The 12,797-nt window shown below is 40.7% G+C and overlaps 1 protein-coding gene across 3 annotated transcripts in view; it reads left to right on the top strand.

Moving 5' to 3' along the window:
* The window catches only part of CD83 (CD83 molecule), a 29,297-nt gene that overhangs the window by 6,300 nt on the left and 10,200 nt on the right, over positions 1 to 12,797 (top strand). For 2 of the 3 annotated variants that reach the window (XM_079983832.1, XM_079983831.1), the window contains exons 2-4: positions 610 to 752; positions 1,704 to 1,822; positions 9,474 to 9,604. In XM_079983832.1, the coding sequence (XP_079839958.1) occupies positions 643 to 752; positions 1,704 to 1,822; positions 9,474 to 9,604 (360 nt within the window). In that variant the 5' untranslated portion in view covers positions 610 to 642. Of the gene's footprint in view, positions 1 to 609; positions 753 to 1,703; positions 1,823 to 7,842; positions 9,336 to 9,473; positions 9,605 to 12,797 lie in introns of all 3 variants that reach the window. The other variant, XM_079983833.1, reaches the window with a different exon arrangement.

Raw genomic sequence — 12,797 nt, 5'->3', positions numbered from 1 at the left:
TTCGATAGTAAAGCAAGGCCCAGCTTCTTACCCATTTGGGATTTTTTTGTCTTACATCTTTTCTTAGGATTGCGCTCCCAGGGCTGCACGTTGCCCAAACTGTGGATTATTAGCAAGCAAATAAGGGCATCAGTAGTGATTCTGATTGTCAGTGGATGTGGGTTTTAATTTGTAAATCATTTCCTAATTTATATTAGGCTACAGTAGTATCTTTTGACTATCTATTTTGCTTTCAACATAAAATGGTAAATTGTTTCCCTTCTAGCTGTTCCCTGGTCCAAAAAAGGTTGTACAATAATTAATTGAAATCAGGTCAAATTTGTTAAAGTGGGGCAGATGGATTATAGTACGATTGGTTCTATAATAAAACGATAGGTGGGTTCTTTTGTCTGTGTCTAGAAGACATCTAGAATAAATGTGCTGGGGAAATTACTGTGGAATTCTCCTAGAAATTGGCTGTACCACAATGAATTATCCCAATTCAGCTGTTAGCAGCTAGTCAGACATAACCAGTGGTGGCCTGTGATGCATATATCATCCCCATTCACCTCAAAAGACTCATCCCACCACTTCAAGAAGGGCCCTAATGGCATTGCAATGTATTTTCAGATCCACACTGGCAGCACAAAGTGAAGACTTCTAATGCATGCAGACTTCTCTTCCTGCACCTGGACAAATGTGTTTATTTCTGGATGCTCTGTTCCTTTAAAGATAATACTTAAACAAAAGCAATCAAGAGGCAGGAAGAAAAGGTACTTGGGGGGGGGGAAAGTATTTTATCTGACCTCCAAAATTACTAAACAATCAATTTCTCCTAATTTGACACTTGCCTTAACTATCCTTAGATCTGAGTCCAGATTCTGCCCTTAAATCTTGCCCACATTTACTGGCACTGTGCATTTAACTAACACCCCCACCCCCCAAAAAAAATCAAAATTCAGTGGGTAGTAACTAAGAAGCTGGACTATTTCAATTTCCTTTTCCTTCCTTCCTTCCTTTATTATTATTTTGATATCATGACTTCTGGAAAATACTGTGGTAAACTTTGGAGGCAGCACCGATGTTAAATAACATTTTATGCATACACTTTGGGATCAAGAGACAGGCTGCATAATAATATAACTAGATTACCGGTGCCATGAGACATGCAGACAGGTTGAAATAATGTCACACCATTTTGATTATTTATGTAAATTGAATATTGAGCTATCTGTGCCATTCCCCAGAAGAATGGAAAGCTTTCACAGCCTATTACAACCTGCAACTTAACTTCTCAGGAAGCTAAAGTCCTTGTCTAGGGTTGACACATATTTTCTCTTGATTTGTGATTGAGATTTGAAATATGGTTAGACTGGTTCTGCTTGCTGTATGAGAAATGCAAAACATTCCTTCTTTTTCTATGCTCTTACAAAAAACAAATTAATTTATCAGCAGTGGTGGGAGTAAAATTGGTTTGGAATATTCATAGCAAATCTTTCCTGATAAATATTACCCTCAATACTGATTTTATCTGTGTATTATTGATAATTGTTTTATATTGTTCTATGTATACTGCTTATATATTTTCAATTACACAGTTTACATTTTTTAAACAAGTAACATAAATGCCAAATGATCATCAACAAGTAGCTAAAACAAGTGAACTCCTGATGTTTAGCCCATTACGTTGTATTCATGTTTAAAACTCTACCTGCTGTCATTAGTTCTTTTCTTCAGCTGACCATAAGAACAATCTTACTGGCTCAGATCAAAGACCCATCAGGACCTGAGTGTGACAGCATTCTCCCCATCTGTGGTTCTCAGCAATTGGTATACAATAGAGGTAAACCATAGCCATTATAGCTAGTAATTTCTTTTCTTGATAAGCCAAATATGATTCAATCCTTTCCTAATAATCCCTCACATGGAACTTGCCTTTTCCACGGCTGAAACACTGGGTTGATGCTATTCACTACCAACACAAGGTCTCATTCCTGGTCAGGCACCAATTTATCAGTTTTCATTTTGTCTTTGCAACTCATAGGTTTGTAAAGAGTTATACACATCCTAAAAGCAACAACTAAGGGACGCGGGTGGCACTGTGGGTTAAACCACAGAGCGTAGGACTTGCCGATCCGAAGGTCGGTGGTTCGAATCCCCGCGACGGGGTGAGCTCCCGTTGCTCGGTCCCTGCTCCTGCCAACCTAGCAGTTCAAAAGCATGTCAAAGTGCAAGTAGATGAATAGGTACCGCTCCAGCGCGAAGGTAAATGGCGTTTCCGTGCGCTGCTCTGGTTTGCCTGAAGCGGCTTTGTCATGCTGGCCACATGACCCGGAAGCTGTACGCCGGCTCCCTCAGCCAATAAAGTGAGATGAGCGCCACAACCCCAGAGTCGGTCACGACTGTACCTTATGGTCAGGGGTCCCTTTACCTTTACCTTTAAAAGCAGCAACCAGTTTTGTCTACATCAATATCAAGTTCTCTTTCTCATACAGTCTCCTTTCAGTTAACCAGCGCTGGCTTTGAATTCCTGAAGATCTAAAGAGTTTATTTAAAATCAGGTCAGCCTGTTAAGGAACAAGTTGGTTTACAACAAAGCAATCATACAAACAAAGCATATTTAAGTTTCTCTGTCTAGACCAGCCTTTGATATCTTGGTGCCCTTCAGACAGCTCTGCTGGAGCTGATAGAAATTATAGTCTGAAACATACTGAGGCTATAATACTATACCCTGCTGCTGTAATCCTATATATACTTGGGAGTAAACCCTGTATATCTAAATGGGACTTCTTAGGAGACACACATTGGATTGCACTGTAACTGTGTTAAAATAAGGTAAAACCATGTGAAAATTACCACCCTTATTCACAGCCCTATATGCACTCAAATATACACAGTCATCTATTCCATGCATGGGCAAAGGCATATACATACACACATGTGTGCTTCCTCCATTGAACTGAATCGAACTCAAAGAACTGCAGATCCAAATTTACTGTTTATTTGAGTTCTTAGCATAATCACATGTTAATCCTGCAGTACTTCTCATTTATATGCTAAATGTGGGGGAACTGCAGAGAAATATTAAACATGGTTCGATTTTTACTGCCTTTGCAAACTATCAGAATCTACTGATATTTACCAGAAGCTTCTGGCATTGTTGCTAAAGATTCCCTGGATTTGAAAATGGGGTTTTCCTGAAAAGTTCGGTTAGCTCCAGCTTTTAAGACAGCTCTGTTGTATTATGGCAAAAGTATACAGTGTGCTGTTGCCATCTAGAGTTAGTTTAGGGTATTTTTTAAAAAGAATATTGACTCTAACTCCCCTATTTTTAAATATCTCAGCTAACATAGAATCATAAAGTTGGAAGGGACCCTGAGGGTCATCTTTCCTATTAATTCAGACTATTATTATTAATTGGCATTTTATAATGGGGAAATGCTTTTGACTTTTGCCCAATGCAGATTACAAAGTTGTTCTTTTGCAGATGACCTAGTTTTGACTCTGCAGGAGCCAGAATCTAGTACGAAAAGAGTGTTACAATTGATTCAAGACTTTGGTCGGGTGGCGGGATTTAAATTAAATAAACAGAAAACTAAGGTGCTGGGGAAAAATTTGACAGATACAGAGTCAGAACGGTTTCAGAGAGAGACAGAACTAACTGTGGTTAAAAAAGTAAAGTACCTAGGGGTAAACATAACAGCAAAAAATCTGAGTCTTTTCAAGGACAATTATGAAAAATGTTGGTCAGAAATTAAGAGAGACTTAGATAGTTGGACAAATTTGAAACTTTCTTTGTTAGGCCGAATTGCTGCTATCAAGATGAATGTATTGCCAAGAATGTTGTTTTTGTTTCAAACATTACAGATTGTGGACAAGACGGAGTGCTTCCGGAAGTGGCAGAGAGATATTTCTAAGTTTGTCTGGCAGGGCAAAAAGCCAAGAATCAAGTATAAGATATTAACTGATGCGAAAGAAAGAGGGGGCTTTGCCCTGCCAGACCTAAGGTTGTACTATGAGGCCGCAGCTTTCTGCTGGCTAAAAGATTGGCTACTTCTCGAAGACACTGATGTATTGGATCTGGAAGGTTTTAACAATGCTTTTGGTTGGCATGCATATTTATGGTATGACAAGGTTAAGATCAATAAGGCCTTTAAGAACCATATTGTCAGAAAAGCAGTGTTTAATGTCTGGACAAAATACAAAGACTTACTGGAAAATAAAACTCCAAGGTGGCTTTCACCGCTGGAAGCTAAGGCCCGAAAAAGACCCAATATGGAGGCCAAATGGCCAAAATATTGGGAAATATTAGAAAAAGATGGAGACAATTGGAAATTGCAGAGTTTGGAGAAAATTAAGGACAAAGTGCGAGACTGGTTACATTACGCTCAGATTAATGAAGTTTTTAAAAATGACAAAAAGTTAGGGTTCCAGGTGGAGAAATCGAAATTGGAAACAGAACTGTTAGAACCTAAGACTAAGATACTTTCAAGAATGTACAACTTGCTGTTAAAATGGAATACACAAGATGAAATGGTTAAATCGGCTATGATAAAGTGGGCACAGGACATTGGGCACAACATTATGTTCGAGGACTGGGAAAGGTTGTGGACCATTGGGTTGAACTTCACTGCATGTAATGCTTTGAAGGAAAATGTAACGAAAAACATATATAGATGGTACATGACCCCAGTTAAACTTGCCAAAATATACCATTTGTCTGACAATAAATGTTGGAAATGTAAAGAAAATGAAGGAACATTCTTTCACCTCTGGTGGACTTGCCCTAGAGTGAAGGCTTTCTGGGAAATGATATATAATGAGCTGAAAAAGGTATTTAAGTATACCTTCACTAAGAAACCAGAGGCCTTCCTTTTGGGTATTGTCGGCCAGAAGGTGTTAAGGAAGGACCGAACATTTTTTATGTATGCAACAACAGCAGCAAGGATACTTATCGCTAAGCACTGGAAAACCCAAGATCTACCCACACTGGAAGAGTGGCAGATGCAGCTGATAGACTATATGGAACTAGCCGAGATGACCGGCAGAATCCGAGACCTGGGAGAAGAGAAGGTTGAAGAAGACTGGAAGAAATTTAAGACTTATTTAAGAAAGTATTGCAATTTGGTTGAATGTTAAGAAGGATGCTAGATCATAAATAATTGACCACCACTAAATTAGATGGAATTAGGATGATAAGTAGATCGAGGAAAATATAAACCATTGGGAGAACGATTAGATTATGTTTAAAAGAATGGGATTTAAGAATTTAAATAAGACGATAATTTGCTGGTTAAAACTTAAGACGATGTAAGTGGGAGCGGGAGATGTGAGGGAGTCCAAAGAGGTTTTGAAAATATGTTATGATATATGCTATATTGGTGATTATTTTTGAATTTGTATTTAAAAAATCTTAATAAACATTTATAAAAAAAAAAAAAAGATTACAAAGTTGTTGTTTTTTAAATAACAATACTACCAACACAAGGTATGAAGGCAGACACGAAGTACAATACGATTGCATCTTATGCACATTTAACTTGCACGATTTCAACCATATGCAGTTGAAGGTATGCTGGCTGAAATTGGGCAAGTTAAATCCAATCAAGGTGGAGAACTTAAGAGTTATTCATGCACTGGGTCCACTTGGGTTCTTGTGAGCATCCCAAGCTGGCGAGCTGAGCAGGCCTTGCCCTCCCCTCCCCTCCCCCCCGTAAGGCAGAGAACCCCCCCATAAGGCAGGCCACTTGGGTTACCTGCCATGAAAAGAGATTTTAAACTCTTCTTTGCATGCTGAGTGAAACTTGCTTGGCACATGGGCTTCTGGGAGTACGGTGGACTCTCTCTTCCCTCCTCTATGCTATTTTTCTGTATATGTTGAACCCTAGGAGCAGAACCCTTGCATAAGCTGCAGTTGTGCTGTATTCAAATGATTACACCAGCAAGTCAAACCTCCTTGCCCAATTGTAGTTTGGATTAAGGTCTCTAACTGCTTTACTCCAGTCCTGATCATATGCTTGGTTGGTTTTTTGTTTTTATTACAAAATGTGTTTATAGTACTCACTTCTTTATAAATTAAATGTTAATCCGCCCACACACAGTCTCTGTTTCCAAAACCACCTACGTAGTCAGCAGTCAGTGCTTCTCCTTTAAAACTCTCACATCACCCACTCACTTAAGCAGAATTTCGCTAACAGTGTCATTGGTTATAAATTGTAACTGTTATTATTCACTGCTGTTGTTCAGTTATTCTGTCCAATGGGTGGGTAACTAACTTTGTCACCGTACTTACCAGTAGGTACATAGGCCAAACTCAGTCACTGAAATATCCTGCACATTTTTACCATAACTTCCAACATTCTGGGAAGGCAAATCGGGACATGACCTCCCCACCCCCACACACCATCCCGCCGCCACTGCCGCCCTGCACCATCCCTCTGCCATCCCCCCCCCGTACTATCCCATCACTGGCTGCCCTTATTTACCACCATCGCTGCCTCCCCACACACCATCCTGTTGCCAGCTGCCCTTACATGCTGTTGCTGCCTCCCACTATACCAAAATAGTCCAAAATACATGGAAGGCATGTATTGGCTACCCCTGTCCCAGATCTTTTAAGTATGTCATATGGTCAAGTCCTTTGAGGGTTTGCTTTTTAAAAAAGCGTTTAAACTGTGTTTTGAGTTTTTAATAGTTTCTGTAGTTTTCTATTGTATTTTAATTATTGTTCAGTGGTACCTCGGGTTACATATGCTTCAGGTTACATACGCTTCAGGTTACAGACTCCGCTAACCCAGAAATATTACCTTGGGTTAAGAACTTTGCTTCAGGATGAGAACAGGAATCGTTTTCCAGCAGCGCGGCGGCAGCAGGAGGCCCCATTAGATCATAGAATCATAGAAAGAAAATGAAGGAACATTCTTTCACCTCTGGTGGACTTGCCCTAGAGTGAAGGCTTTCTGGGAAATGATATATAATGAGCTGAAAAAGGTATTTAAGTATACCTTCACTAAGAAACCAGAGGCCTTCCTTTTGGGTATTGTCGGCCAGAAGGTGTTAAGGAAGGACCGAACATTTTTTATGTATGCAACAACAGCAGCAAGGATACTTATCGCTAAGCACTGGAAAACCCAAGATCTACCCACACTGGAAGAGTGGCAGATGCAGCTGATAGACTATATGGAACTAGCCGAGATGACCGGCAGAATCCGAGACCTGGGAGAAGAGAAGGTTGAAGAAGACTGGAAGAAATTTAAGACTTATTTAAGAAAGTATTGCAATTTGGTTGAATGTTAAGAAGGATGCTAGATCATAAATAATTGACCACCACTAAATTAGATGGAATTAGGATGATAAGTAGATCGAGGAAAATATAAATTATTTGGAGAACGATTAGATTATGTTTAAAAGAATGGGACCTAAGAATTTAAATAAGATGATAATTTGCTGGTAAAAATTTAAGACGATGTAAGTGGGAGCGGGAGATGTGAGGGAGTCCAAAGAGGTTTTGAAAATATGTGATGATATATGTTATATTGTTGATTATTTTTGCATTTGTTTTTAAAAAATCTTAATAAACATTTTTTTTAAAAAAAGGAAGAGACCACAAGGGCCATCGAGTCCAACCCCCTGCCAAGCAGGAAACACCATCAGAGCACTCCTGACATATGGTTGTCAAGCCTCTGCTTAAAGACCTCCAAAGAAGGAGACTCCACCACACTCCTTGGCAGCAAATTCCACTGTCGAACAGCTCTTACTGATAAAGTGGTGCTTCAGGTTAACAACAGTTTCAGGTTAAGAATGGACCTCCGGAACGAATTAAGTACTTAACCCGAGGTACCACTGTATTTGGTTTTTATTAAGTTGCCCAGAGACCTTATGTTACAGAGTATCTATATAAATGCAGAAGAAAGAAGGAAAGAAAGAGAAAACTGACATTTAAGGAACATTTATAAAGCAACTCTTTCCACACCTAAAAGTCAGCTCTCTTGAGTTGATTGGGCTTATTCCCAAGTAGGTATAAGATTGCAGCTCTAGTATTCAACCACATATGCATGCTATTAACTCCGTATACTTATAAGTCTCTAGCTACCCATTCCCCTTCTTATTTAAACTACTATCTGCCCTTAAAGGTGAGATTGTAGCAAATAGTAAGCTGGAGGATGTTGGGAAGAAAACAGCATGAGCAAAGAGCTTGAACTGAATGCCACCCCAGCAGCTATTTCTAAATGAAAAACAAACTTAGTCTAGTCCTAGTCTTTGTAATTACTAACTTGATTAGGGATCAAAGCTGGCCTTGTTCTTGAAATAAGTGATTTTGGGCTATGGGAATCAGTAATCAATCATGCGTGTATGTACTTCTAACTGGAAAGTACAGTCTAAACATTACCCAGAGGGGAAAACCCACTTGTGGAAATTTTTCAGAGTTAGATGACCTCATCACATCAGCCAAATGACTTTCATTTCCCTTTTCTTGCATTGTTTGTTGCCCTGATGATATTTTATGCAAGAAGTGCTCCATTCATTCAAAGAGAATATATGGTGATTATACTTGCAATTGGTTTTGAGGAAAAACAGAAAGGCATCCGAAGAAGGTTTTGAAATGTAAATGCATTGGTGGATAGAGTTTTGCTATAATGACATCATGTAGCGACAGTCCAGGCTACAAAGACGTTTCTGCACAAGCAGTTTGAGTGTTTACAAAAAAAGGATTGAATCGTGACATGAAATAACAGAATAATAAAGACACACACACACAAAATCTGTGTAAATTTTCTAACAATATAAGAGTGCAGATGATGAAACATCTCAAGGTCAAGCTAGATATTTGTGTGGTGAATTGCAGCATGTGGAGTGGGGTTGTCAGGAGTGCAGGTGACGAGGGGAGCTTTAAATCTCCCCTCCTCAAGCCGAGCCAGATTTAGGGGCAGCGTGGCTGGTTTCCCCGCACTGGGTGCCGAGCCAAGAGGGCACTGCAGGGCGCCATGACTATGACGTAGTGCATGCACAAAATGGAAGGTGGGGGGAGGAGGCGCTGAATTTTGGCCTCGCACAGGGTGCCGTTGAAATTTGAAATACCAGATCAAGCACTGTGGTTCCAATTACCCCAGTGGCCGAAACTAAGGGGAAAGCACATGGGACTTCCCCCTACAGCCAGAGACCTTCAAGACTTCCTTAGCTGGAGTGTAGGGGGGGGGGATCCCCAACCATCTGTTTCCTGATTTAACTGCACAGTTTTAGGCATAATCTCTTTTACTTCTTTTCACTTACCATCTCCTGAAAAGAGTAGATAGATCTCAGCTACTGTGTGCCCATGGCATCCATATATTGCTATCAGCTTGTCTTCCTAAGTCAAGGTAAATATATATATTATTTTTTCTAATTTTCGTTACCCCATGACTTCAGGGTCTGTTTTTCCTTCAAGATTCTGCTACAGCTGATCATCTGAGTGGCCTCCCCAGAAATAGCCTGTCTTTGTGTTTCCTTTCCTGTAGTCTGGCATGTGGTTCATGGGGTTGCTGATGCTGCGGAACAGGTTGTGGCAACGTGCGGTGAAGATGTTTCGCTCCCTTGTAAATATTTTCAGGATATACAAGCCTCAAAAGGGGCAGTCTCCTGGTATAAGGTAAGTACCTGTTACTTTCATTCCCCTTTGATTTCCCATCTGTATCTGCATTTTATTTAATCCGTAAGTGTGGTTAAAAAACTTTGGTAGAGACATTTGTATGGATGTTGTGATATGTGAATCAGGTCTATCATGAACATTATTCAGCTGTTTCTTTGAATTTGTGTGGGCTAAAAAGGAAGAGTGTGAGGAGTGGGCATGCAATCACTGCCCCAACGTCTCTGTTTAAGCTGGCTTGATTTCAAACTACTGCATTGAGAGGGAAGGTCTGAAGGGAGATTTTCAGTATGTTTGGCTGAGCGTGCTTAGAATGCTTTTTCAAGGTTACCAGTTATGAGAATTCTTGGCATGTCAACCCAAACACACTCAGAATCTCACTTCAGATCTTCCTCCTCAATGCGGGTAGGTTCAAGTCGTGTTGGTGCGCATGGGGACATTTGGAACAACAACAACAACAACAACAACAACAACAACAACATTTATACCCCGCCCATCTGGCTGGGTTTCCTCAGCCACTCTGGGCAGCTTCCAACAAAAGATAAAAAATATGTTAAAACATCAGTCATTTAACAACTTCCCTAAACAGGGCTGCCTTCAGATGTCTTCTAAACATCAGATCGTTATTTCTATGACATCTGATGGGAGGGCGTTCCACTGGGCGGGTGCCACTACCGAGAAAGACCTCTGCCTGGTTCCCTGTAACTTTGCTTCTCACAGTGAGGGAACTGCCAGAAGGCCCTTGGAGCTACATCTTAGTGTCTGTGCTGAACAATGGGGGAGGAGACACTCCTTCAGGTATACAGTCATACCTTGGGTTGAAGTTGCTTCAGGTTGAGCGCTTTCAGGTTGCGCTCTGCGGAGACCCAGAAGTAACGAGCCCATCTCGTTTCACCACTTGAGGTAAAATGGGAAGGTGCCACCTGCCATCCCCTCCCCCGAATCCTGGCTTACCAGGGTTGGTTGATGGGGGCTGGTGGTGCGATCTTACTGGAAGCTGCTGCCGCCACCACTTCCTGGGTGCAGTGGGTGTGGCACCCATGAGGGTACTGCCCAATGGGATTCTGTTACTGAGACAGCTCCCTCCATCCACCTCGTGTTCTCGTTTGAGAACATATGAGTACAGAGTGCTGTAAAAGAAAACATTTAATGTAAATTGCTCTTGAGATTCTAACATTCTGGGCAGAGAAGGCCAAGTTCAAACATGTTAAACCATAGTTTAGCATGAAAAAGCAGGAATGACTCTTGGGAAGCCTTGGGCTCATGCCCTCCCTCCACCCCTTCTCCTGTATGGCCAAAAGAATGAGACTGGAAATTTTTGCTTCCGCTTTTGCTTAACTCTGGGTAGTAGTGCCTTCCAGACCACAGTTACCACAGCGCCTTCAAACCACAGTTACCAAAGCTGGTTCCCTTTAAGTTCCCTTTAAGTTCAACCACAGTTATGGGCCTGGATGTAATGGTGAACTGTGCTTAAGTGAAATGGAAGCTGAAGCTTTCGAATTTCTGCCTGTGCCAGAGAGGAAAGGAATGGGCAGAGCAGGGCATGAGCCCTAGATTCACTGTGGCTTATTTCTGCTCATTTGTATACAACTTAACTACAGCGCTTAACTATAGTTTAGCATGACATGCAAAACCAGCCCACGTGTCATTTCTGCATTTTGTAGTGTGCTGTAATACAGTAGCCACCAATTAAATCTTAAACAATTAATAGCAGTTGTAGAAGTTCAGAATCGTTCAAGTTTCAGTGCTCTGCAATGCCTCTTCCTTTCTTTTGCATAACTGACATTTGTGGTTCGAGGACCCAACCCCGCGAAGTGAAATGAAGACACAAGGACACGTGATATAAGGTTAATGGGCTAGAAAAGGCCACAACTTTATTGATTACAGCAATGAAAAGGTATTGGCTTAGGAATTGGATCGAAACAAGTGGGTTTATTCACCAGTAGGTGGAGCCTGTTGATGCTGATCCAACTATAGGCTCACCTCCTGCTGTCACCGAGGGTCGTGCCATGGCCTCCCGCCAAGCAGGCATCGGACAGAATACACGACCGCCAGATTCCTTTAACGGAATACCCCTAAACATTGAAGGCATAGGCGATGGCCACAACCACTCCCCTCTCTTTCAGGGAGGAGAGTCTTTATTATTATCACTGACAACATTTCGGACGAGCAGTGTGAAGATGACAGAGCACAGCTAGGCAACCGAATTGTAGAATTAATCACTTAAAAAAAAAATCTATTGAGGGCCTAATCAATAAACAGTATATAAAGCCCTCATGGGGCCAATTAAACAGTAATTCCAACAAATGGTATGACATTTTGGAATGTAAAGTTCAAACAGCTCTCAGGTTAGATCTTTAGCACAGGGTCATGTTGAACTGTGTAGTAAATGCAAACAATTAACCTCTGACTTCTGCTGCCCCCAAAATTATGATGAGGATAAGGATGTGACTGTGCAGTGTGCATTGCTGTTTTTGTGAAGAATTAATGATCAGATTATACAGCCAACAGGGGGTGATAAGCATCTTCAGGTCATCTTCCCACCCCCACCAGCTACTGAAATCAGGATTTCAATTCTTGTCTTGAAACTAAATTGAAAAATAATAACGAGATGCAAAGGAACGTAAATTCTACCATGTCTCTCTCATGTATAGTAAATCAGAATTGTGCATGCAACTATATCTATGAAGGGCTTAGAAAAAGACAGTATATAACTATTTGTTTCACTTCACATTCTCATGCAACTCATCCAGGGTACATTCATACTTACAGTTCATTATTAGCATAAAAAAACCCCTAAAACCCCACATTCTGCAGCCAAATGATCTGAAATTCTGCACTGAAATCCTGTTATGTAAATAAAAACATTGCAAAAGCACAAGTCTAGGCAATTTTTATGTTGGCTTTGAAGAAAGGCAGTGTTTCGTTGTCATGCAATAAGGCTATTTGAAATTCAGTGTATATATTCATTGAATTTGCTATCAAATGGCTTGGCTTTTTTTTTTTTTTTAACTTTCCAGCCTATTTCCCCAACTATAACAAAGTAAAGTGTGCACTCATCCATTACATTGTGTTAGAATGGAGACTAGTATGTAGAAATTCATTCACTGCATGCCATTTCTTGTCAGCAGCATTTTTATTCTGTGTCACTATCGCCATGCATTTATTCTCAGTGCAGTTGTTTCAGCTGATGCCT

The sequence above is a fragment of the Podarcis cretensis genome (assembly GCF_951804945.1).
Source record: "Podarcis cretensis genome assembly, chromosome: 7".
In the NCBI taxonomy this organism is placed as follows: Eukaryota; Metazoa; Chordata; class Lepidosauria; order Squamata; family Lacertidae; genus Podarcis; species Podarcis cretensis.
The sequence above is the reverse complement of the archived record's forward strand: the minus strand, read 5'-3'. Positions and strand labels throughout refer to the sequence as shown.